Source organism: Ceratina calcarata, unplaced genomic scaffold (genome assembly GCF_001652005.2).
Source record: "Ceratina calcarata isolate Rehan_Ccalc_2016 unplaced genomic scaffold, ASM165200v1 scaffold255.2, whole genome shotgun sequence".
NCBI lineage: Eukaryota > Metazoa > Arthropoda > Insecta > Hymenoptera > Apidae > Ceratina > Ceratina calcarata.
Genome location: NW_017147567.1, coordinates 757490 through 783199, shown reverse-complemented (window position 1 = coordinate 783199; position 25710 = coordinate 757490). Strand labels below are relative to the sequence as shown.

The 25710-nt window shown below is 41.9% G+C and overlaps 2 protein-coding genes and 1 long non-coding RNA gene across 7 annotated transcripts in view; 1 reads left to right on the top strand and 2 right to left on the bottom strand.

Annotated features, from left to right (window-relative positions):
• LOC108623234 (virus-induced RNA 1) overlaps window positions 1-2431 on the bottom strand; it is a 26618-nt gene extending 24187 nt beyond the window's left edge. Inside the window, exon 1 of the mRNA XM_018021609.2 lies at window positions 2139-2431. Coding sequence (XP_017877098.1) covers window positions 2139-2205 — 67 coding nt within the window. The 5' untranslated portion in view covers window positions 2206-2431. The remainder of the gene's footprint in view (window positions 1-2138) is intronic.
• Window positions 2432-6254: 3823 nt separating this feature from the next.
• LOC113464103 (uncharacterized) lies at window positions 6255-7933 on the bottom strand. The gene is made up of 2 exons (XR_003388933.1): window positions 7845-7933; window positions 6255-7606 (listed from the first exon to the last, which is right to left on the bottom strand). It is a non-coding gene; the product is annotated as an uncharacterized LOC113464103 (long non-coding RNA).
• Window positions 7934-8291: 358 nt separating this feature from the next.
• iav (transient receptor potential cation channel subfamily V iav) overlaps window positions 8292-25710 on the top strand; it is a 25944-nt gene continuing 8525 nt past the window's right edge. The window contains exons 1-7 of one of the 5 annotated variants that reach the window (XM_018021511.2): window positions 8292-8664; window positions 9400-10644; window positions 11314-11539; window positions 16150-16265; window positions 18390-18626; window positions 19528-19679; window positions 25111-25327. In XM_018021511.2, coding sequence (XP_017877000.1) covers window positions 9823-10644; window positions 11314-11539; window positions 16150-16265; window positions 18390-18626; window positions 19528-19679; window positions 25111-25327 — 1770 coding nt within the window. In that variant the 5' untranslated portion in view covers window positions 8292-8664; window positions 9400-9822. Of the gene's footprint in view, window positions 10645-11313; window positions 11540-16149; window positions 16266-18389; window positions 18627-19527; window positions 19680-25110; window positions 25328-25710 lie in introns of all 5 variants that reach the window. The other 4 variants (XM_026812061.1, XM_026812060.1, XM_026812062.1 and 1 more) reach the window with 4 other exon arrangements.

Below are 25710 nucleotides of genomic sequence, written 5' to 3'. Positions count from 1 at the left end.
TTTCAAAACTGAAGTTAGCTAAGACTTCCAATTGTCTGGTCGTTATTCACTGCACTAAGTAAAATTGTAAAAAACAATGCAGTCGACACTGTCGACAGTAAAGATTAAAAGTTTGGTATAATTTAGGAACTGCGCACGTAAGACGCGTGCGTGGAAATTACACCGCAGTAGACACTAAACTAGACATACGCCAATTGGCAATATTCCCAGCCGTTGTGAGGAGGAAGGAGGCGTTTGTGCATACACGGTCATTCCGCGTGGAACTTTTCGCATAAAACTGCATAAAGCAACGGCAGACCAGCGCGGTTCTTGATTTGCCAAGTTTTATAGTAAGATGCCACTGTTCTATGTTGAAAATGTTTTACGAGAGAAGTTTAGTTTACAAATGTATTCTTCTGAATTTTAGTCAAATTTCTACGAATATCTATAATATGCCTTCTGTATGTATAATGAATACTGCGGTTGTTTATGCACCAATGGCAATTTTCAATGATTTAGAGACGCAATGCGCAAACGTAAATAAATTAAATTAAAGTTAAATACAATTTATGATATTTAGAAAGGAAAACGAATATCGATATACATTTCGTTTCTTTACTTTTATTCGTAATCGGGATTTGCATAAATATCTGCAGTTTAATAATAATGTGACTTCTTATCTCTGCTTTACTCGGACGTTTCGAGAAGTCTCGACGACGAGCAAAAAGTGTGTCGCGATAGATATCGACGTCAAACGACTCAAGGAAAACAATTCTTTTTTCATGTATTGTTCAATGATTAGGGGGAACTGATATAACTGACATGGGTACGTTTACTTCGGTTCAAGTTTGTACGTCTATTATAATGAGTCACCTCTGATACGTGGTTTCACAATTTTAGTAAATATTACAGCTACCTACAAGTGTTCTTAGATTATGAAATAATCATAGAATAACTCCTTGCTTCTAATACCTAGTCTACTATTTTCTACTTTGTGCTGATACTTTCTTCATGCTTTGACAGTTTCACGAGAATTAATTTTCGTATATATTCCGGACAGCCATTTACAAGTGTTATTAGATTATGAAATTCTTATCACTCTTTGCTTCTAATACCAAATCTATTATTTCCTAGTTTGCGCTGATACCTTCTTCATACTTCGACAGTTTCATGAGAATTAATTTTGAGAGATATTTCAGACAGTCACAAATGTCCTCGTGTTATGAAATTCGTATAATTTATTCCTATCTGATATTACATTCTTTTTATAATTTTTACTGATAGGATTTTAATTAGTCGATGATGAAGGCGTAAATAATTAAGTAATTATTTGTATCAAAACGCATAATTTTCTTAGACGTATTAACGAGAATTGCTATTCTCGACGATAATAAAACCTGATAAATTACTTTTCAACCACCCCAAGTACCCTATCTCCATATTTCGTTCCGACACGTACTACGTAGTCCCTGCACGCATGCTCCTTTCACACGGAACCTGATTCAGCTGTCACGCGACAAGATCACGAATGTGACCTTAGCAATTGCCAAGGAGCTCTACCGAACCTGTTCGCTCCTTATATATACAGTGTAAGTAGAAATCCTCTTAGAAATTTAAAAGCGAATCGACAGATCAAACTTGATGGAACGAGAAAAATTCATTACAGAAGGAGATAAAAGTAAACAAACCATAAGTACCGACTGGCAAAATTAAATTGTCCATTTTTTTAAAATACGATGCTCCAGTTGTAATATGCAGAGCGATAGGCAAAATTCGATTTGAGCAAATTGTCAATTTTTGTAGGTATATCGGTTTCAAAAAAGAGAGGATTAAAAAACTAAATCGATTTTTGAAAATATAACGCTTGAAAAAAGAAGAGGCAACTCTCTGGTGCTTAAAAGATTGAATTGATTTTTTAATTGGTTTTCGAAAATAAAACGTTTCAAAAACTCTTTGGTGCATAAATAATTTAATTGACCATTTTCAAGAAACGCTCCAGTCGTCATAAATATCAAACGTCAAACGAATAAAGTTCAGTTGTAATAAATATTGCAAAATAAAATTTGACTGAATATCGTCAATTTTTTTAATATAATTTAAAAAGTAATAGCAACTCTCTATTGCATGAATGATTGTGTAAATTACATTTGTGTACTCACCAGGGAAGGCGTGGGTGCTGGCGACAAGGCACACAGCGACGAGTAGAACACCGCTGAGGATCTTCATTCTTATTCCTCTTCCCGTAATTCTTCTTATTCTTGTTCTCACGTTCGGCGAACGTCGATCCGTATATCGCACTCGTACGATGATTCGATTAGTACTGACTGGATATGGTATCGGTTGCTTGCCTGTTGCGAGCCGCGAAGCTGTCACAGAAAACTCGCGAAGGGATCAAGGTCACTCACAGAACCAGCTCACTCAAACTCGCTGACGCTTTGCACTACGACTTTTGTCTCGCGCCAGTCTATATGCGACCGGTCGGTTTCTACTCGGCCAATCCCGTGAAGCCTCGTCCTAGTCACGTGGTACGGACGGTCACGTGGTCCGGTCGGCGCGACACTTGACTCACAATTTTTCCTGGTATTACCAAGACATCTAGAACTATCGACTATTAATGTTTACATAAGTGCATTCTTGCCAGTCTCCGATGCGCTTGCTTCTGTTGACTTAACGAACAGGTAGAGCTTCTCTTGCTTCACAAAGGAGTCGCGCGTCTTATAGAACAAAACGTGCAAAAGTCTAAAGAATACAAAATGCATAATATACATGTCTAAAGGAAAATATGAAGAAATCTCTAAAAGAAATACCAATAATAATAATAATACTAATAAACGATAATTGCTTATTGACTAGCGCCTATTGCGATCGTGTCTCGATAGTCAGAATAGTTTCAGCTATTACATACATTTACTCTTGATTGCACCTTATTTCAATAAAGTACTTGCCTTTAGGTAAAAAGCTCTTATTTTTAACATAGATTGTATAAAATAGTATACTTCTCTGGCTTGATCTGCCTCGATTATTCTCAGAATGTCTGGATATTGTTTCTTTAGACGAATCCTACACATTACATATTGTGTAAATTATATGTATACTCTTCAGTCTCAAGTTCAATTTCATTGCATAACGTACACTATCTCAAGAATTTTATAAAATACGTTATGTCTACTACTTAATTTAAGTACCCTCCTTCCCGATAGTCTCAGTTGCGCTATAGTTCTTATAATATGGATTGCTACAGGCATCAGAATATAATCCTCGCATTTGTACGTTTCTAAGTCCCCGATAGTCTTGTACGTCTGACTGTAGCTGGAGTTTGTGATCCTATCCATGTCTTCGAAGATAGATATATCCCTGATTTTCTTCACAATACTCGGCAGCTTCTCTAATACCTCTATAGCAGATGCGTTATGCCATAATTCCTCGTACCCTGCTCTATTGAGAGCTGGACTTTAATTGCGTGGCCCAGTTATTCGTGTTCCTACCTTTTTCTTTGTTGTCCAATATGATTAATCTATTGGAACTTTTCTTGGGAAACCTTGCGTCGTCCATGTTTAGTAGTTTGGCCCAGTAGTGAAGGAATTTTTTATGATCATTATTTCTAATTTGATCCCTTCTATTTCAAATCTCATCATATACCCTGGAGTGCATCTAATGAGACCCAACAACCTCTTCAAGAATAACATTTGGGTTTAAAGGAAATACCAATAGAGACTTCATTTTTTAAAATGACAGGATAAACATTTTATTTCGTATAAAAATCTACAGTCTAGCTATGACGGGATGAGACAGAAGGTTCATAAAGGTATAGTACATCGTCAGAAATCATTTATCACGCTGATCACTTCGGTAGCGTCGTTAATCTCGTGCGAAGCTTAACAACCATGCGAACGGTTGTAATAATCGTTACGAGCATCCTTCGCGACATAGAATTTCGTGAATAATTGCATAATAGTCATTGTTGCTGTCGCAGAAAACTGAACGAAGGCTGTCTGAAATATGACGAATAGATTCTCTCATTGTTCCTCGAATTACAAACGATTTCGCGTTGATGACTAATTGTAACTATGAATACCTTGAACAAGAACAGGCTGCGATTACTAAAGGCAGTCGATCGCAGGTTATTTGTTCTGTTCAAACTACGCGTATGCAACGTACACACTCACCGTTCATAGTACACGCAAACGTTGCGTTCTACCATTTATGTAACATTCGGCAGGAGAGAGAATCGAACGGCGAACGTGTCGATAATTGACGCGTTGATAATGTAAATATTAATACAGGAGCCCGTGACAAAGCGACGATGACACGTGTCGGCCGTTGAAAAATAAAATGAAATCGATTTGCGACAGGTCGGATAAACCGATGGTCCGATGGGCAACAGTAGCCATCAACGATCGTTTCACCAGCCATGTTTCCAGCTTATCTCACCGATACCAGAGGATTCGTCGGTCTCCTATTTACGTTCTCATGCTAACAAGCATAGGCATACTTAGTTGCAAGAAGATATAAATTGTTTTCAAAATAATCGTCCGATTAGTAATTTAAGATATACAAGTTGGCATAAAATTATGTAAACAACAAAACGGATCGTTTGACGATAATAGAAAATAGACTAGATCTTCATGGTCGAAGACATCAGTCGAAATAGACAACGTGAACATCTAGAGTTGGTCGTTGACTTCGAGGTAACTGAACACGCCGATATCTCGTAATAACGCATAATGATGCAGTTTCTCAGCGTTCGTACCTCGAGGCTCGTTGATACCGTTGAAATTTCACCGTGGAATGAATCGAACGATCATCAGTTGGTGTAGATTTATGCCAGCGGGAAGTCTGACTGCCGGCGTTAATTCGGTGGCTCGTAAACAACGTGGCTTGCCTTCGAAATGTACGGGGATTTCCGGTATTTTATCGGATACCATAAACCCACTGCCACGCTCGTAATAGTACATGTCTGTGTCTGTACATAGATAGATACATACGCGGATAGGTTGATATCATGATCTTTGACAGGCGAATGACTTTGTATCGTCGCCCTGTGACACTAACAGTCTTTTTCTCACTTTTCCTTGAAATTAGAAACATTTATCTGGCTTTGTTTATACGGCAATCACGATTCAGAGAAACGAGTATTTAATCACGGGTTCTGAGATATACGATTCTTTATATGCAATTGAAAATACATAAAGGTTGAGTGCAATTGGAAATAGAGACTTAATCAGCTGCGATTAAATACGTGCGCGTAATACGATCCATCGAAGAATCATGCCATAGATGACGAGACTCAACTTCGCAGCTGTACTTACTAATATAGATCTTCTTTGAGTTCACGACGTTGCTCAAGGAGGAGAAGTGGATTTTACACGTACATAAAACGAAGTCTATTCAAACTTCCCTCGTAGATCTTCCCGCCTAACCGGTTAATTCCGTTTAAACGTGAAAAATTGTTATCGCCTATTGTTTTATTCTCGCTGCTGAAAATAACGACTGTTTAAACTCGTTGGAATCATTTATTGCTCGTTGCAGTTTCTGTTTATTTTGTTTCTACAACGACTCTCGATAAACAAATCCACGGTCGGTTGTATTATTATTAAATTAAATTAATATTGACAGTCGTGGTGTTTCCATTGTTTAAGAATTATGTATACTCTTCAGTCTCAAGTTCAATTTCATTGCATAACGTACACTATCTCAAGAATTTTATAAAATACGTTATGTCTACTACTTAATTTAAGTACCCTCCTTCCCGATAGTCTCAGTTGCGCTATAGTTCTTATAATATGGATTGCTACAGGCATCAGAATATAATCCTCGCATTTGTACGTTTCTAAGTCCCCGATAGTCTTGTACGTCTGACTGTAGCTGGAGTTTGTGATCCTATCCATGTCTTCGAAGATAGATATATCCCTGATTTTCTTCACAATACTCGGCAGCTTCTCTAATACCTCTATAGCAGATGCGTTATGCCATAATTCCTCGTACCCTGCTCTATTGAGAGCTGGACTTTAATTGCGTGGCCCAGTTATTCGTGTTCCTACCTTTTTCTTTGTTGTCCAATATGATTAATCTATTGGAACTTTTCTTGGGAAACCTTGCGTCGTCCATGTTTAGTAGTTTGGCCCAGTAGTGAAGGAATTTTTTATGATCATTATTTCTAATTTGATCCCTTCTATTTCAAATCTCATCATATACCCTGGAGTGCATCTAATGAGACCCAACAACCTCTTCAAGAATAACATTTGGGTTTAAAGGAAATACCAATAGAGACTTCATTTTTTAAAATGACAGGATAAACATTTTATTTCGTATAAAAATCTACAGTCTAGCTATGACGGGATGAGACAGAAGGTTCATAAAGGTATAGTACATCGTCAGAAATCATTTATCACGCTGATCACTTCGGTAGCGTCGTTAATCTCGTGCGAAGCTTAACAACCATGCGAACGGTTGTAATAATCGTTACGAGCATCCTTCGCGACATAGAATTTCGTGAATAATTGCATAATAGTCATTGTTGCTGTCGCAGAAAACTGAACGAAGGCTGTCTGAAATATGACGAATAGATTCTCTCATTGTTCCTCGAATTACAAACGATTTCGCGTTGATGACTAATTGTAACTATGAATACCTTGAACAAGAACAGGCTGCGATTACTAAAGGCAGTCGATCGCAGGTTATTTGTTCTGTTCAAACTACGCGTATGCAACGTACACACTCACCGTTCATAGTACACGCAAACGTTGCGTTCTACCATTTATGTAACATTCGGCAGGAGAGAGAATCGAACGGCGAACGTGTCGATAATTGACGCGTTGATAATGTAAATATTAATACAGGAGCCCGTGACAAAGCGACGATGACACGTGTCGGCCGTTGAAAAATAAAATGAAATCGATTTGCGACAGGTCGGATAAACCGATGGTCCGATGGGCAACAGTAGCCATCAACGATCGTTTCACCAGCCATGTTTCCAGCTTATCTCACCGATACCAGAGGATTCGTCGGTCTCCTATTTACGTTCTCATGCTAACAAGCATAGGCATACTTAGTTGCAAGAAGATATAAATTGTTTTCAAAATAATCGTCCGATTAGTAATTTAAGATATACAAGTTGGCATAAAATTATGTAAACAACAAAACGGATCGTTTGACGATAATAGAAAATAGACTAGATCTTCATGGTCGAAGACATCAGTCGAAATAGACAACGTGAACATCTAGAGTTGGTCGTTGACTTCGAGGTAACTGAACACGCCGATATCTCGTAATAACGCATAATGATGCAGTTTCTCAGCGTTCGTACCTCGAGGCTCGTTGATACCGTTGAAATTTCACCGTGGAATGAATCGAACGATCATCAGTTGGTGTAGATTTATGCCAGCGGGAAGTCTGACTGCCGGCGTTAATTCGGTGGCTCGTAAACAACGTGGCTTGCCTTCGAAATGTACGGGGATTTCCGGTATTTTATCGGATACCATAAACCCACTGCCACGCTCGTAATAGTACATGTCTGTGTCTGTACATAGATAGATACATACGCGGATAGGTTGATATCATGATCTTTGACAGGCGAATGACTTTGTATCGTCGCCCTGTGACACTAACAGTCTTTTTCTCACTTTTCCTTGAAATTAGAAACATTTATCTGGCTTTGTTTATACGGCAATCACGATTCAGAGAAACGAGTATTTAATCACGGGTTCTGAGATATACGATTCTTTATATGCAATTGAAAATACATAAAGGTTGAGTGCAATTGGAAATAGAGACTTAATCAGCTGCGATTAAATACGTGCGCGTAATACGATCCATCGAAGAATCATGCCATAGATGACGAGACTCAACTTCGCAGCTGTACTTACTAATATAGATCTTCTTTGAGTTCACGACGTTGCTCAAGGAGGAGAAGTGGATTTTACACGTACATAAAACGAAGTCTATTCAAACTTCCCTCGTAGATCTTCCCGCCTAACCGGTTAATTCCGTTTAAACGTGAAAAATTGTTATCGCCTATTGTTTTATTCTCGCTGCTGAAAATAACGACTGTTTAAACTCGTTGGAATCATTTATTGCTCGTTGCAGTTTCTGTTTATTTTGTTTCTACAACGACTCTCGATAAACAAATCCACGGTCGGTTGTATTATTATTAAATTAAATTAATATTGACAGTCGTGGTGTTTCCATTGTTTAAGAATTACGTATGCATGGAAGCTTCCATAGATTCTATAAAAATATTTTATAATATATTTCTTATTTATTCATTTATTTATTAAAATTTCGACGCCTTTCCATAATTTCTATTTGGGAGGTAAGTACAACGTTACGTGCTTCTATTCCGCGAGTCGCGAATCTTCTAGACACGTCACCGTCGGGTTGGCTGCACACGTTCAAGGAGAGAATGTATCTGTATGTACGGACTATGTAATTACGATATTTCCAGCGGCGATGACTCAACATTTGCGACGCGCAATTGTCCCGGTACCAACCGCGGAGAAGCGCGCATACTGTCATTGTTCCATTAAAACCGATAACGAGAAATGGACCACGGCTTGTCATATCTAAGACACATCATAAATTCGTTTGACTTCTTACAGACGTTATGATTTTTAACAAGAGAAACGTTTTCCGTCAGAGTTTACGTATACGTGCCATTTTTTTTTGTGACACCGATTACGAGCCAAGGTAACGTTATAAGTCGATGCGCATAAAATTATCAGGTGTGGTGATTGGAAAATTGACCGGAAGAACTAAAATAAATAATCGATTAATCGAATGCTGCTCGTTTCAGTCAAACGTCAACAGGATTTTTGTTAGAAAGAATGGTCACACAGATTTAAATCAGGTCATCATTTTTTATATAAAGAATATTTATACAGACTTAAATCAGCGTTTAATAAAAATCGCTTTCTATTAAGAATTCATAAGGTTTTTGTATAACATTACTAGAAACAAACCGTAGTAGACGTCAAGCTTTCGTTAATCGACATAATCTATTTAGTCCATCAGGGGCAAACACCCAGGGCTTTATTTTAAACATTCTATCGCGACCGTTGAAACAGACATTCTACCTACTGTATCACGTAAATAGCTTCACGACGTTTGATTGATTTTCTCAGTTCACGATACCTTCTAAAACGCTTACCTCTGTAACGCTATATATTTCTCTAAACGATGCATTATCCACTAAATACAAACCGTTCTTGTTACTACTATTTCTGTTTTACATATGTCCAGCACAGAATTTCAATCGAATGCAAAACATTTCTTTTATTCATTTTACTCATGTAACGTCCTTAGGTCTACCGAAACCGTGTTTTTTTTTAGAGAAACGCAAAGATTTTTGAATATCTATAAACTTCTGAACTGAAATTTTAAAAAGAGGATTTACATTGACCTAGATCCAAATAATTGTTCAAGGCGAAAAACCTGATTCTGCCACACACAGAACCGGAAATTCATCCGATACCCAGTGACCCTCCGGTATCTGGCTGCGCCAGGTACTGTTTATAGATTAGCCCGCGGTTGCTATAGGTTGAAAACCGTTTTCCACTTGTGTGCCACCTTTCGTCGAGCCGAAGGAATCTCGAGAATACCGAGGAAGGTACACTCGCGAGTCGATCACGGTTAGCCACACGAAGCGAAGTACCCCTGTCAACCCTTAGAACCATCGAAAAATGGGAAAAACCTTGAGGACGCTTGAGGATACTCGACGAAAACTCCACTCAGCTAGCAGCTGATAACCAAGGAGGAAGCCAACGGCAGACAACACCAAGAGGGAACCAACAGGGAACCGTCGAAGGAACAAAACGAGATCTAAAGTGGACATAGGAATGCATCTGGATGGGCGGCGTCTGCTCGTGCCGAGGTCGCGGTGGCCAGGTGAACGCCGGGTCGATCCTCGATCGTGTCATCAGTCAGGCGAGCGACGAGGATCAATGCCTACTGTACCGCCTAGCCAATTACAAGAAAGGCGGCGAGCTGATCGAGTCGTACAATCAAGGCGGTCAGTACGAAGTGGAGAAGTTGATCAGGGAACAATTCGGTGTCCTGATGTACGCGGATGGAAAAGGCCAGGCGATCAATCGTGCCGAGTACTTGCGTTGGAAGTTCCGTGACCTGGAGCAGGTCGTGTTGCCGATAGAAGCGTCCCTCTCGCGGCTAGATCCCCTGGCTCAGTGGAACGATCACGAGGCCTGTTGGCAGATGCAATATCGAGGATCTCTAGGAGAGACCTTGCTGCACGTGCTGATTATATGCGACACCAGGACGCACACACGTGTGGCGCGTATCCTCCTCAAGTGCTTCCCGCGATTGGCCATTGACGTTGTCGAGGGCGAGGAATATCTCGGTGCCAGCGCGCTGCATCTCGCGATCGCGTACAACAATAACGAGCTGGTGCAGGATCTGGTTGAGGCCGGGGCGATCATTTCTCAGCGGGCGATAGGCAGCTTTTTCCTACCTAGAGACCAGCAGCGAATGAACCCCGCCAAGAATACGGATTACGAGGGATTAGCCTATCTCGGGGAGTATCCTCTAGCTTGGGCCGCTTGCTGCGCGAATGAGAGTGTTTATAACTTGCTGTTGGACTCTGGCGCCGATCCTGATGAGCAGGACTCTTTTGGGAACATGATACTGCATATGGTCGTCGTTTGCGATAAACTGGTATGTTTATACTACCACTGTGAAAGTTCGTTTGACGATGCAAGATGGTGGAATGAAATACTAAGGAAATTCTACGATTCGTTGAGGAGTTTCTAAACTAGGAAGTTCATCATGCCTGTACATGACTAAACTGCACGATGTAGTGAGCCATTCTCGACAGCAGACAGACGAAACTCGATCGAACGAGCCAGTAAATTAATCGATTCACCATAAATTCCATTTCGTGTGTCGGTAACCCTTAGGTACACCAAAGTAAACAGTTTACTCGATTATCAAGTTTAACGGCACGTTCTATTAAGCCTGGTTACTCATGTGAAAATTAACTGCTAGTTACCTCTCGATTTCCGGGTCTACCTCGATCAAACAGTTCTTCTTTCACGTTTACTAAGCATACAGTTCCTCCAAAACGAGGAAGAATGACCTCTAAGACAACAATTTATGAAAATGAGATTGAGTAAGGGTTGTCTCCTTCCTTTAAGTATTATAATACACAGGTCGTCCTACCCAATCATCATTTTTGTCAAAATCATTCGACGGTCACTTAGCGTCTTTTATACGTAACGCCATAGTTCTTCTTGTCACGTCCTTGAAATGACCTTGGGGTAACCCTTCAATTTAAATGTGTGTAATAGACGTGGTCTGTAATCTACATGTGGTTGTGTGACGTAGGACATGTTCGGGTATGCCCTGCGTCATCCGAAGCTGCCGGCTCGTAACGGCATAGCGAACGCCGCCGGACTAACCCCATTGACGCTCGCCTGCCAGTTGGGCCGGGCCGAGGTCTTCCGGGAGATGTTGGAACTGTCTGCACGGGAATTCTGGCGCTACAGCAATATCACCTGCTCGGCGTACCCCCTGAACGCACTCGACACGCTGTTACCCGACGGCAGAACAAGTACGTACCTAATGCTAATCGAATTACACGCTTTCGAGAATCGTCCTCGTGCTGAGGCTGCACGAGCCACACGTTCAAGCAGCCACTCGCTTTGCGACGTACCTTTGTATAATCAGCCGCCTTTTTCACTACCCTTTCGTCGATAATTGCGTTCTCCGATCTGTCCTCTTCATTTTTCTTCGTTTAATCGTTTTGTTTAGGAAAACATTAATTTCCGTGGATTTATTTAAATCTGTGGCTTCGCCAGGTACACTTCGCTTGGGGATTATTTGTTAACGACGGAAATGCTTTCCTTTAAACAGCAGATTAAATATTCCAGTTTTTACATCGGAGCTTTAAACAAGTCTGAAAGTCCATTATAAACGCGAGTTGGTAAACAGGTTTTACAAGACTGTTCGTATATATGTTCGTCTATACTTCTTTTGTTCTTGATTTATTTCCTACGGAAATGGAATATGAAGAGGTAACGGGATTGTTAATGCATTCCCAGCGGAAAAAAAAGAGACCGATAAGAAATTGTTAATTAACTCACAGTCGTATCGAGTAATTCTACTCCCTTCGGTTTTATTCCAAGCTTTATAATTTCCGGAATGGTTATTAATAGACCGCAGATATTTATGGGAATTTTCAATGATTTATAAAATAAAAATATCCGAAGTAAAGTGGAATTTATAATATCTAAAGATACGAGGAAGACCAATGAATAGGCAGCAAAATTAATAAATATTTAAATAAGTTTCTTTTCTTTAATTTTTATTAATAAAATATCTATTATAGTATCTACCGAGTATTTCGAAAAAAGGCCAATCACGGAGCCCAGCGAACAAACAGGTTAATTAAAACACGATGATTTGATCAATACCGCAACTGAGGTGGCCTGGCTGGAACAGTTCAACCTTTTCATCTGTGGGAGCCAATTATATTTTATACTCCATCAAACGGGGGAATTCAATATCTAATTTCCATGAAATTCGTCTCCGATAGATAGACGCATCGTCGTGGGTTCGCGATCTGCATTTAAAGAGCTCCGGCAATCGGACTTCTGCCAAATTGTATCGAAGTTTTCGACAGTCTCTCGAGGTAGCCACACTCGCATGAGGGAATAGCTCTCGGAACTCGTGTAAAGTAGATGTATTCGAGGATCGACGAGTTTTCCAGACGTTTAGGTGATTCATGGTATAGACAGAAGAAGAAGGAGGAGGAAGCTAGTGTGACAGGGCTGGGGGTGACTGAGAAGGACGTAGCCTAGGCCCGTCGCGTCGCTCCGGAAGGGATAGGCGGGGTAAGAAGAAGAAGGACAAGAGGTGAAGCGGGTCGTCGCAGGATGCAATTACGGCCATTTAACGAAGTTTCGAGATTAGCCGCGGACGCGGAGTTGGGTGCTCGCGTTTCATTTAGTTTCGGAATCCATTATCCTTTCACCCATCCCTGTCACCCTTGTCAGACCTGCCAGCCTTGCCTCGCGTTCTCTTGCTTTCCAGCACACCTTTGCCACTGCGGCGTGTGAATTGTCACGGGCTAGGCGACAGAACCACTGAGACGAATCTATAACTGACACGTGGCTCGATTCCCCTACGTTCTTCAGTCTCAATATAGAACAGTAGCAGTTTTGGTTTTCGGTCTAATGCCATTTACTCGGTCTTTATAATTGTATTGGGAAACGAAGTAGCGTAAAATAGAGAAAGAGAGAGAGAGAGAGAGAGAGAGAGACTACATGAATGGGGTGAAGTTTCGGCTCGGTCTTCCTACAGGGCACGGTTAATTACTCTAAGCTAAGGCCAGAGTCCGTCAGTTAGTTAGCCGAACGGTTGAGTAAACCAGTCAGTTAACCGAAGTCTGGACTTTCTTCTTTACTGTTCCCGACCTTTTTCTTTCGGTCTTCTTCCTTTTTCCCGTGTTTTTATTTTGCTACAGTCTCACGACCTGACGAGGGAAAAAGGATGGGGAGTTCTTGGCGAAGTTACTTTTTAAAAGTGTTAATTACTCTCTTAGCGCATTCACTGTCACATGTACGTCAGTGATAATAAACGTTTATGTGTCTTCTTTGCTAGTCTATTGCGGGTTTCATACATTTATAGAAAAGTTATGCATGTATGAAAGCTTAAAAAAATATATCAAGACCAGTGGACCCTGAAACGTACCTTAAATTTTAAATCAAATTTAGTCTTCACTCTCTGAGAAATCAAAGATATAAAATTGAATTTACTATTTAAAGTGAAGCAGAAGAAGGAACGTCGAAAATTTATCGACAGATATTAAAAACGTCACTGACTACAGTGCTTATCTACCATAAATCACTAAGTAGCTATCTCATTTAAAGGATGCATCTTTTAAATTGGATTAACTTGCTTCAAGCAGATAAATTTTGTAAAAAGAGCTTTGCTTGTATTATAGCTTCTCCAGCTGTATAAAGTCATGATAAGTAATAATCCGAGGCTACGCGTGGCCTTGAACACTGAATAAAAATATAAGGAAAAGATTGATCGATGGAGCTAACGCTTCTTTGTCAATATCGAGGCAGGCACGAGGATCCATTGGGCCAGTTTACGGGGGACAGAGGTTGCCTGATATAATCTGCCGGTCTATTACATCACCGGGGCGATCGACTTTTGATGTCCCCTGATAAAATTAAGCCGGGAAAGATAGCTTAAATCGATTACCGGAGATGCGGATGGCCGCCTCCGTTAAAACGTTAATAATTATCCGGGCGAAGCACTTAGGGATGATTATAAGCGATAGCAGTGGTACGGGTGACGAGGATAGGGGGGGGGACGAGAGGGAAGATGAATCGTTATTCAAGTTTGGTTCAACACCCGTTTTTGCGGGATTGCCACCGCTGGCTGTCCGTCTAGCCGTTTAGAGTCGATCTCTTCCGGGTCGGCCACCGGCGCTCGGTAGGGCCCAGAGAAACCCGTCCGGGAGAACTTCGTCCGACGGTCTCTGACGAAGTTAGATATAATTAGGAGTTGCGGTAACGACCATATACCGGCTAGCCAAGTTCGTCACATAACCGAAATTTGACTGCGATCTGGGCTCGTCGGTCTACCGGGGAAGAGGGGAAATTAAATGATCAAACGTGATTGAATTTAATTCTGCGTGTAATCTTGCCCAAATCGATTTTCAATGGGGCTCGTCGGTGTACTGGAGGAATTGTAATAGACTGACAATTTTGGACATTCTCGGACAAACCAGGTATCCCAAGGATCAAAACGTCAACCAATCGCCTAACGTCCGTTAAACACTCGGTTAATCGAATCCCAATATAGAAGACCAGGCATAATTCGTCGACAGATTCGGTGATCGATCGCGGCCACCCGGTAAAGCGGAAGCCGCGTGGAAACTTTCGGACCGGATCAATGCGGATATTCGTTGCAATTTTGCTTGCGCATCTGAAATTCAATTTCCCAGGCAAAAGCTGTCGGCGAAGTTCCCCATCAATACTCCCGCGACGCGGTGCGAAAGGGAGAAGAATGGAGATTGACAACGACGCGCAGTAGCGGACGCTAAAGCGTTTCTCCTGAAAATATTCAATGCGAACTGCGAACTTTCACGCTTTTAAGCCACCGTGAAAGCAGCTCTGCTTGGATCGACGACTGATTAAAGAGAACGGGGGGAGGGGGGGGGGCAGGAGGTCGTTTGGTCGACGTTTACCCCTAAAGAATTTCACGCCGAGGGGGGCGCCCGAAAAGAAATCCGATCGATGGTTAGGCGAAACTTTTCGAAAGTTACGGTCCGACAAACACTTAATATCTCGGGCGAAGTCGGCTGAACAAAATTCGATAATCAATACCAGGATGACACGGTTAAAAGTTCACTGGCCGGTGTTCCGCTCGGCCATCCAAATTCCTCCGCGTTTCACCACCGTTTAATTTTCGAAATCTGTAACGGAGACCAGCAGCCTCTCAAGCAGTGCAGAGTGTCTTAGAAGATTTTTAAATAAACAAGCATGAAACTTTTCGCGGTTGGGCCATCCTGAAATTCCCGGAGTGCCATACATTAGTAACAGGCTCTAACCCGGTTTTTCGCTTGGCCATCGAAATTCCTTCACGATTTCCCATGTAATTCCCGAAATTTATGACGGGACTGCAACGACCAGGTTGGGTCAGTGCAGAACGTCTTAGAAGATTTTTAAATAAATAACCATGAAAACTTTTCGCGGTCCAACTATCCTGGAATTCCCGAGAATCCTATACATTAGTAACAGGCTGTAACGTAGTTATCGTTTACACGGGGCTCAGCGTGAAAATTCAACCAGTGCATCGAACTAACATTAGCTGACTTTCGTACTTCGCCGGGAAGTTCGGCCAGCAGATTAACGATTCCGTGGAATTCCGGCAACCGTCCCGTGGGCGGTAACGGGAGGTGGACGCCCGGAGGGTTGCCGAGTAAACTTTTATCTTTACATGCAAGAAAGTTTAGCGGCGCACGTGGCGCGGTTACAGAAAAAGCTAGACACCCAGACCACCCAGGAAGCCCTCTTGTAGGATGAAACCGGTGGCGCATCCAATATATAGCGTTAATGCAAAACCCATAATTATCGCCGGTGTAGAGGGAACCCTAAAGCGATGTTCCATTAACCGCAAATGGTCCCCGCCGAATTTCTATTTCAGACTGGAACTCTGCGCTATTTATCATTCTGAACGGCACGAAGGAGGAGCACTTGGACATGCTGGACGGCGGTATTATTCAGCGATTACTCGAGGAAAAATGGAAGACCTTCGCGCGGGTAAGTGCGTCCACGTGACAATATTCTCTTGGCTCTACCAACCCAACCCGACCCGACCCAGCCTCTTCCGCGCGCATTTTTCATGGACTCAACCTAGAAGGCTACGTTGCCTTACCCTCGGCACGCCGGTGGAAGAGGTGTCCATTAAACTGTTCCGCTAGGAATTTCCGGTTTGTGTGCTCTAGGAATTTAATTGGTATTTTGTTTGTCGCCTGCCTCTTGATACATTGGAGACATTTTTTAACATAGATTTAACGCTCGCGTTAGTTCCTCTAACAAACTCCTCATTCTTTCCTTTAGTATTTTTCATTTCCCTCATTTTCTTCTTCTTTTTAGCGCTTCATTTTATACGAGGACATTAGAAGGTGAATTATTAACTTTAATAAATAAATAACCGAGAATACCGGAGGTACTCTGAACTGACGAGTGGACGTCTCGTACAGACGTCCCCTTAAACATTTCCTTCACTGTTCATCAAACGTCAGTCGCTAATAATAATCACGCGATGTTAATTGGACATGCGTGTCACGCCGTACGATCCTAATTGTCCTAACGTAGGTGTGTAAGTGCTCGCTATTAGCGCGAATCAAAAATTTTGCGCGTTCGTGTACATTTCAAATAATCTCGGGGCGATTATCGAGTGACGTCGAGTTGACGTTCGAGTGACCCGACGGAACGTCATCCACGTGCTCGACGTCCGTCCGGGTCGATCGAGTGGCATCGACGGGGTTTTTCAAGAATTCAGATTTATTTCCATCGAGTACGATGACACCTGATCCCTGAATCATTGCAGGGGCATCAATACATTGCAGTTTTAATCAGGCCGGAAGAAATCTTTAATTTTCCCCGCCTTCGATAAATAAATATAATGCAATGTTGGTTCTATGAATACGTTGTTGAAGAATTTTCTACCATGGAGTCAAATGCCTCTTATACATACGATGGATTTGACTCTATCGTAGATGGTTTTTCAACAACGTATTCATAGAACCAATATTGCGTTCTTTATTCTTCACCATAAGATAGAGAATTTTGCATCGAAATTGTAAAACAGCTCCCAAGCTCCACGCAGAATTGCTTACTCTAAACGTACCCTTCTTCGGAATTGACAATCTCTATTTATTATTTATGCATTTCTAAAGCGGTTTTCTTATTTTTATTAATTTTTATTTCGTGTCGATTGTAACATGTGAGCATGGAACGTTAACGGACTGTGGACGCATAGAATTGATCAGAAATTTTATATTTAAATGTTACTGATTGCGTTTTCCATTCAACGGTCGGAGCAGAAAAATACTGTACCGCAACCGATACCAGCCGTCCATTAATTGGAGATTGTTTCTGATATAAATTTGTCAAATCAATAGAGAATTTGTTTAAAAATAATCTATTATTAACGTTTAATAATTAATAGTTTATTATAATTCACGGGAAATTGTATAAGATGCGATGGTACAATGTCACGATACGTTGATACGATGCCACGATAACGAACCTCTGACTGAGTTTACATAGAAACTAAGAACTATTCAATTGATGATAAATAGAAAATCTGCTACATACTTTAATGTCTGAGTTCCCTTTTAATGTGAACAACAACGTGGCTATGTCCAAGGAATTTGTAACGGAGTCAATGGTGGATCTCATATGAGCGTGGTACATGATAATGGCAGAGTATCCATGACAGCATCCTACTTATAGTGCTAATCACGACCACGTTTAAACCGCATACAAGCATCAAATGACCAATTATGCCACGATATTGTACACAGAGCAACGGGAGCTGGCGGGGTTTAGCACGGTTGTACAGTAATTAATCACGGAGCACATTTGATGGTAACACGTCATTAGGACAACTCCACGAGCGGTGGCCGATGCGCGACACTTCGGACATTTGTAAATATCGTTTTGTGTATCTTTCGACTGTAACAACGCGATAACTTAACGAATATTGCGTTTATTGCACCGCGTGATAAATCGCGACATCCCGTTTGCGCGATTTATTCTCGAGATCAACGGATGAAAGCTCGTACTACGTAACTTTTATGTTCCCTGCGGTTCTTGCGAACGCTGGTATCAAAAATCAATTGCCAGGCTGGGTTAATCATTGTTAATAAATGAAAGTTGCAGTTCTTGAAGCGTCTGGTGATCCTCGTGTTCCACTTGACGTCCTTATCTTTGGCCGTGTATCTGAGACCCTCGAACGCGGACACGATGCACCTGAAATGGCCAGAGGAGGTCACAGAAGCGATGCGGACGATTGCGGAGTGTATCACGGTGGTAGGAGTTCTCGGATACATCCTGGCGCAGCTAGGAGGTGAGATCATCAACATCGGTCTCCTGTCGTTCCTGAAACAGCTGGTACGTCCAAGAGATCTGAGATCTCGTACAGGATTGCCAGAGAAAGTCCTCAGCTTCCTGCACTACCACCGAGTTGGCCCGTTTCTGTGGATAAATCGCTGGTAGCGAGGGTGGCTAGGGACTCCGTCCGGCAACTCTGGAATCTCGCCTTCCAATACGAAAGTCACGATAGCTATGATACAAATACCATTACAGATGGTTGGCTTAAAATTAATTTCTAAAAATTCTTGAAACTGCAGAATTCATTTGAAAGCTTATTGCTATCATCAGAGATCATGTGATAACGATACCTTCAACAGAATCGAACTGATTCGTGCTAATCGCGGAGCATCCACGATAATACCGCAACAAATATTTCGAAACCCCATATTGGCATACGTTGGAAAACGGACGAAAATTAGTGTTGTCCGCATACAGCTAGCCGAAGAGGGTATCGCAAATTAATTTCTCGCTAACGACCGCATTACCGGTAATTCGTGTCATTCATTGAGCATTCTCGTAAGAGGGAATACGTAATTCGTAATTAGCTTGGCTCGCTCGATACCGTAGACATCGTGTGTACGATATAATTAGGGCAGCTTGATATATGCGACCCCCTATCGCGAGTTATTAATCGCGATCGCTTATCAAACCTGGCGGAATTGTCGCGGGACAATTGAAAACGATTCCCTTTACGAAGAATCTCGGTTAACGCATCTCGCGATGCAGCTATACGTCACACAAGTTTCCCTGTAAAAATGATACTTTCGGAAGAAGTCATATAATATGTAATTTATTATTTCGACGGAGGGTACCCACGTGGGTTACTGTTTCGCGGATATCGATTCTTCTGCGGGCCGCGAGCCTCGCATGGATATGCGCTACCTTTGACGTTTCACCTGCCTTCACATTTACCTTACAGAGCCACGAGCCCGCGAAACTTATATTCGTGATCAGCAACCTACTGATACTCGCGTGCATTCCGTGTCGGCTGGCTGGTAACAGGCATGCGGAAGATGCGATACTCGTCGTCGCTGTACCTGGATCCTGGTTTCTCCTCATGTTCTTCGCTGGGTAAGTGACATTGTTAATATATTTTATTTATATAATATATATATTAATTGACACCATTTCGGGTTACAATCTTTTACTACCTCGAATTTACTTTACACTATCTTAATCTACCTTACTATATATTCTCCAACGTTTGCTGCCTATACATATGTATACATACACGGCTTAAACTCCCGTGCCGATCTCTCTCGCTCGCTTTTAATCTACTTTTATATACAGAGTAACATGTAAGCTTGGAGAGCGAAGGGAGGACTTTCCTTATAGTTATATAGTTATATTTCCTGCCATTCCCTTCTTAAACGATGCTCGAACGAGAGCGAGAACCAGAAGAGAGGCATTTATAATCGGTCGGATTACAGTGGCTCCAGATTTCAAATTCCTCTTTGGAACTAATTTATGACAAGCTAATGCCGGCTATTTCGCATTACCATACACACGCCCCTCTTGGCGTCCTTTCCCGCGGCCACTTTTCTGCAGCTATTACTCTGCAGAACTTTCAACCCCTGCCTTCTCTTCGGCTTCCTCTTTCCCCTTTTTTTCTTCTGTCTTTTCCATCCTGGTTATTTTTCCTGTCCGCTTTCGTTGTCTTTTCCTCTGCTCTTTACCTGCCTCCGTCCTTCTATCTTCTGTTTCTATCAACAGGGTGGGCCACGGTGTAATATTCTATTATTAATTGTGAAACGTGAATACAGAAGACAAAGAATATTATGTAGAGAAACATCTTTTCATTATTCGTTATATTTATTGCATATAAAAATTTGATAAAAATTGATAAATGATGAGCCTGTTTCAAAACTGGCTTTATAGTTCGATCGATTTAGTTTCGGCAAGAGCCCGGAGGTACCTGGGCCGCACTTATGTCATAGTAACTACAGGCTGGAAATCTGAATTACGTGGCACGGATGGTAGACATTCGATTCATACTTGGCTCATTCGGGAGGATTATACCTCGTTAGGCTTGTGAATCTAAACTATGCGGGTTAGCATCTCGAGGGCTAGACGAGCCACGATTATGTTCGCTCCTCGCAAATATATGCTATAATTAGAAACCCACGTCTCGACTCCTCCGACCTCCTATCCGTGAATCTGTAACGTTCGCTTACAAAACTGCTAACTGAAACTTTCGCTGCTCATCATTGCTACATACTTGGATAGATAATGATTTAACGATGATGCATTCAGCGTATGAACTGGGAAATAGTGGGGAACTCGACTATCCGTGGGAATAGAATTGGAAATCAAAACGTCGACAGTTCATATTGAATACTAATGCTCTGGTATTCAAGGGAATCAGGGAAAATTGTTTCTTTGAAATTCGAGGTAATATCATAAAATGGAAATTGGTAGACTGTTGATAAGAATTTTAATAATCATAAAACCAGTCAAATCTCCAATGACCTTAAAAAAAATCTACTTAATTTATTTTTAATAAATTAATTGCTTTTAACAAACATAGTTTACATAACATAGTTTACATAACATAACATAGTTTAATAAAATTCATTAAGAATCTGGTGGGAATTCCTGTCAATATTTTTCAATTGCAATTTCTAATAAATATTTAAAAGGCAGAATTTCAATAACATAAATGAACATGAAACGTTTGAAAAATGAATGTATGAATATTGGATACTGAAGTTACACGATAAAAGAACCTCGATGTTCATCAAGGATTCAGGTATCAAATGATATCCCAGCCGGAGGAGGATATCCGTAGAAACAAATTGCGAGAGGTTACGCTGTAAAGGGCGTACCGTGTGCGATACGCCGGTTCGAAACTTATTGTCGGCGAGCGTAGAATCGTACAGTTGCGAAGTGCAATTACGCCCTTTTTGCCCGAACGGGGCTTGATACCCTTTTTGCCGCGATATACGCAACGTACCGTTCCCACCGAAACAATACTATTAAGTCCCTCTGTTAAACGTAACGTTTAACACAGTCGAAGTCTGACGTAAAGAAGCATTTTTGAAAACCTGTTGGTCTATCGTTGCAAAGAGACTCGAGTGATGCACACTTGTACCAGTCACGATTTTATTAGTAAATCTACCACTCGTCGATTTGTGATTTTTACTAATTAAATTTATAAATCGAATCGCACTGCGCAAAAGGAGGAAAAACACAGACGACCGATCTCTTTTATTTAATATAAAAATTATTGTATGATCTAATATCGTGACAGATTTTCATCGTCAGCGTACGAGCGAAACAGCAGGCCACAATCAGAGAAACAAAAGGGGTAGTAAAGGAGGGATGAGCCCAGCTGCTATAGTCGTTTTCCACGAGGAATAATAGCTGGCACACGCGATCGATGAAACGCGGTGTCGTCGTGAAAAGCCACCACCATTGGATGCTAAAGTGGCAAGTTTAATGTACGCTGAAGAAGAGCTGCGCTGGACCGCAGCCTCGATCATCGCGGCTTCGGCATTCGGTTAAGGATATTTCGATCCGTTTTATAATTCAGTTATTTCATAAAGTTGGATTGAGAGGCTTATGCTTCTAATGAGAAATTCAGCAAGAAATTATTTGCGCTACTTTAATCGTCGACCCCTGAATCTATTAAACTTCTAGTCTGATTTTTTAATGCAGTTGAGTCTGGAGACGTAAAGGACAATGGGCAACGCGCGTGACGCGACGTCGGCGGTTATTAATTCATGGCCATTAAGCGGGGCCGGTTAATGATACTACGAAGTTAAATATCACGGGTTCAGATCTGGCTGTCTAGAAGTTTCCTTTCTTAAAATATCTTTCTCTACATCGTGGCAACCTCCGCAACATAATGGAGTCTGAAATTAATGCCCGGAGTAACTGCACTAACCGATGCACTGATACCCAGACCCCTGTACTCGAGATTTTCATGTTCCTAGATAAGAAATTAAAGCGCAACTTTCTATTTCTTTTATGTTTATTACATCAAGCTAATCTATCTAACTTTTAACCCTTTGCACTCGATTTACTTCCAATGAGGACGAGAATACTTTGTGTCCAGCCGTACGAGTGCGAAGGATTAACGAAAATTTAATAACGCGTTTCGAGATACTAATTGTTGGGGTGATTTAAACTGGTGTTGCTTGAACGAGGTGCTGCTTTAATAATGACGGGGCGTTACTGTGTCTAAGGAGTCGATGAAGTATCATGTTTCACTTGAAGACGCCTGTACATCGATTTCAACACAGCCACAAATGTAAGTACGTTGTTAGCGGATGCTGTGCGGTGGTAACGCGAACGATATCAATGTTACCTGAGTTCGTAATTAGGACTGCAATGACTGACGCTCTATTCCTATGTGAGTGATTATCAAGACATTGATCTTCCGGGCATTGTTACCGGTTCATTAAAGCCCGAGGATAATGAAGCCTAAAGGAGATCGAAGCATCGAACTCGTCGTCACAGATGATTTAATATCTTTGTACAGAGTCTGCAATTGATAATTTGCCATGTAATGTAAAAATTTCTACAGAAATCTCCAGATGTATAGCCACCGATTATATCTTCGGGCGATGGCTCCGTGGACGAGTATCGAAACGAAACGGCAGCGAAGAGAGATAAAGTTACTCCTATTACCGGGTTTGCTATCGCGTTGTCTATCGGCTCGTCGCGTTACCTGTTTTCGTTCCCCGTTGATTATCCGATTTACCAACGCGATCGCCGTTTAATTGAAGCGGCGCGTAATTCAAGCCGAAATCGCGAACGGGACAGGACAATGGTCGCATTTACTGAATCGCCCACCCGTCCCGGATCAAATCGATTCTTCCGAGTGCTATGAATGTTTTTGACACCGAATCCATCGGCGATCAGAGAGGGGAGGATTTCAAGAGGAGTATACTTTTTTTATGGAATTCTCAAAATTGCGTTAAAATTCGAGGGACCAATATTTAACCCTTTGTCCCACCTGCTAAGCGCCGAGGACTCTGACTCGTGATGTTTACGTTTGATCCAATCTAAAGAGAACCCTCCCCCGTTCCAAGTGTCCTCCGATTTTCTTTATACTTTGCAAGGTAAAAGATGGTCGAGTAGTGGAACTTAAGCCAAGATAAGCCAGCTTTTATTTTTGTACCACGAGTCGGTGTCGAGATTGTTATTTTTGAATCGATTTTCGTACCACGAGTCTCACTCGGGGTAAGAATGGTTAAACACGATCTTCCAAGTGAAGTAGTTACTGATTTCGAATATTCTCCACCCGTGAAATACACCCAGACTGGTATCCGGCTCGATAACACTATCGGGGCAATAACTTTTCACGATGCATATCCGTTGACTATTTTCCGGCAGGACTGTCTTCCCTTGAACTTAGCCGCCCGGGAAAAACTGAAGATTTATGACTGCCGGTAACCCTCGGCGAGATAAGGTCGCCGATCGATTAACGGAAACGGGAAGGGGACCGAGCTGTCGTTACGACTAACGACAGCCACGATCGATGATCCTGTCAATCCTCCATCCTTTAATCCAATTTGTTCAATCGACGCATATATTCAAATGGTTGGACATAACGCCGGATAATAAAATGTTATAGAATTTTTATGAACGTTCCAATATATGGATAGTGCCTTGCTCCTGGTATGAATATGCAAGTATGGAGGCGGTCGGCCAATATCCGGTTCATCTTGCTCAATTTAAAAATTCCCTGACAGCTAGTGATATATGTAACATAAATTTCGTCACGGTGCGAAGAGGAGGAAAGAGGAATTGGAAGAACTGTCGGGACATTCTCATCGTCAGCGAGCGTCGAAACAAGAGGCTGATTATAAGCGTGGGAGGGTAGGGGATACACAAATACGAGGAAGAAACACGAGGACTCGTTCCCGTAAGGAAAAGCGAAACGCTCGGCCGCACGACTCGACATAAAAATACGTTTTATTTCATCGTGTTTCCCTTTTAGTCCCGGCCTTCACTCACCCGTTCCTTCGTTTCATTTTACCCGATATTTTCTTTCGACTCCGGCGCACGAGTTCAACGTTTTCCCCTCGGAGGATTCGAGGTGTAATCGAGCTTCAACAACAGCAGCGACGCCGAATGATTTCGTAAAATTTCCGGGGAAACGGGCGCGCACGGATGATGACAATTATTCCTCAGTCTGGCTTCACTATACGAAAACCAGTGGCGGCGCCCAGTTTGAAGGACGATGTTTCGCGACGATTTACATCGACAGCCTGACTTGGTTGCCACTGTTTTATGCCCCGGCGTGCCCACCGATTTATACCGTTCCTGTACTGTACAACTGTCTCGTTATTCCACGCCGGCCGTTTGTATTATTGAGAAATTATACGCGAACCCGTCCGATTTATGTCCTCGGCCCCCCTCCGTCCCCTTTCCCTCCCCCCCGTCTCCTCCCGCTCGATCGATCGAATCATTTTATTACCAATTAACGCGATCCATCCCTTTTTGCTTCTCTGGCCACACGTCTTCGTTAATAACGTTGATTTGGTTCCCGCAGCGCCATTCGGCTGACCGGCCCGTTCGTCACGATGGTCTACAGCATGATAACCGGCGACATGTTGACCTTCGGGATAATCTACATGGTGGTGCTCTTCGGTTTCTGCCAGTCGTTCTACTTTTTGTACAAAGGATTCCCGGGGGTGAAATCGTCCCTCTACAATTCCTACCACTCGACCTGGATGGCACTGTTTCAGATAACCCTCGGCGATTATAACGTAAGCCCGGTTTGCCTGTAAATCACCGTTTTATTGTCGGTACTCTTATAGTCGCGTACAAATAACACGTAGTATTCGTCCCGGAATACTCATGGATTCTGGATTCACTTCGCACGCACCCACAGTGAAACACAAAGTGCAACGCGTTATCTGTCGATCTTTAATGCCTCCCGCGCATCGCCGCTACTTGGATCTACGTGAACGTGCCACATGTTCTACGTATGCATAATTGAGTTCAGAATCCAATGAACTATCTGTACAGGAGGCTGGCCAACGAAAGTGGACAGTCCTTTATTTCCTAAGTCATGGGAGATTAAGGATGTATTGGCTATACAGTCAATACCAAAAGTTTATGTACCTTAGAAAAACGCATTTCCTATAAT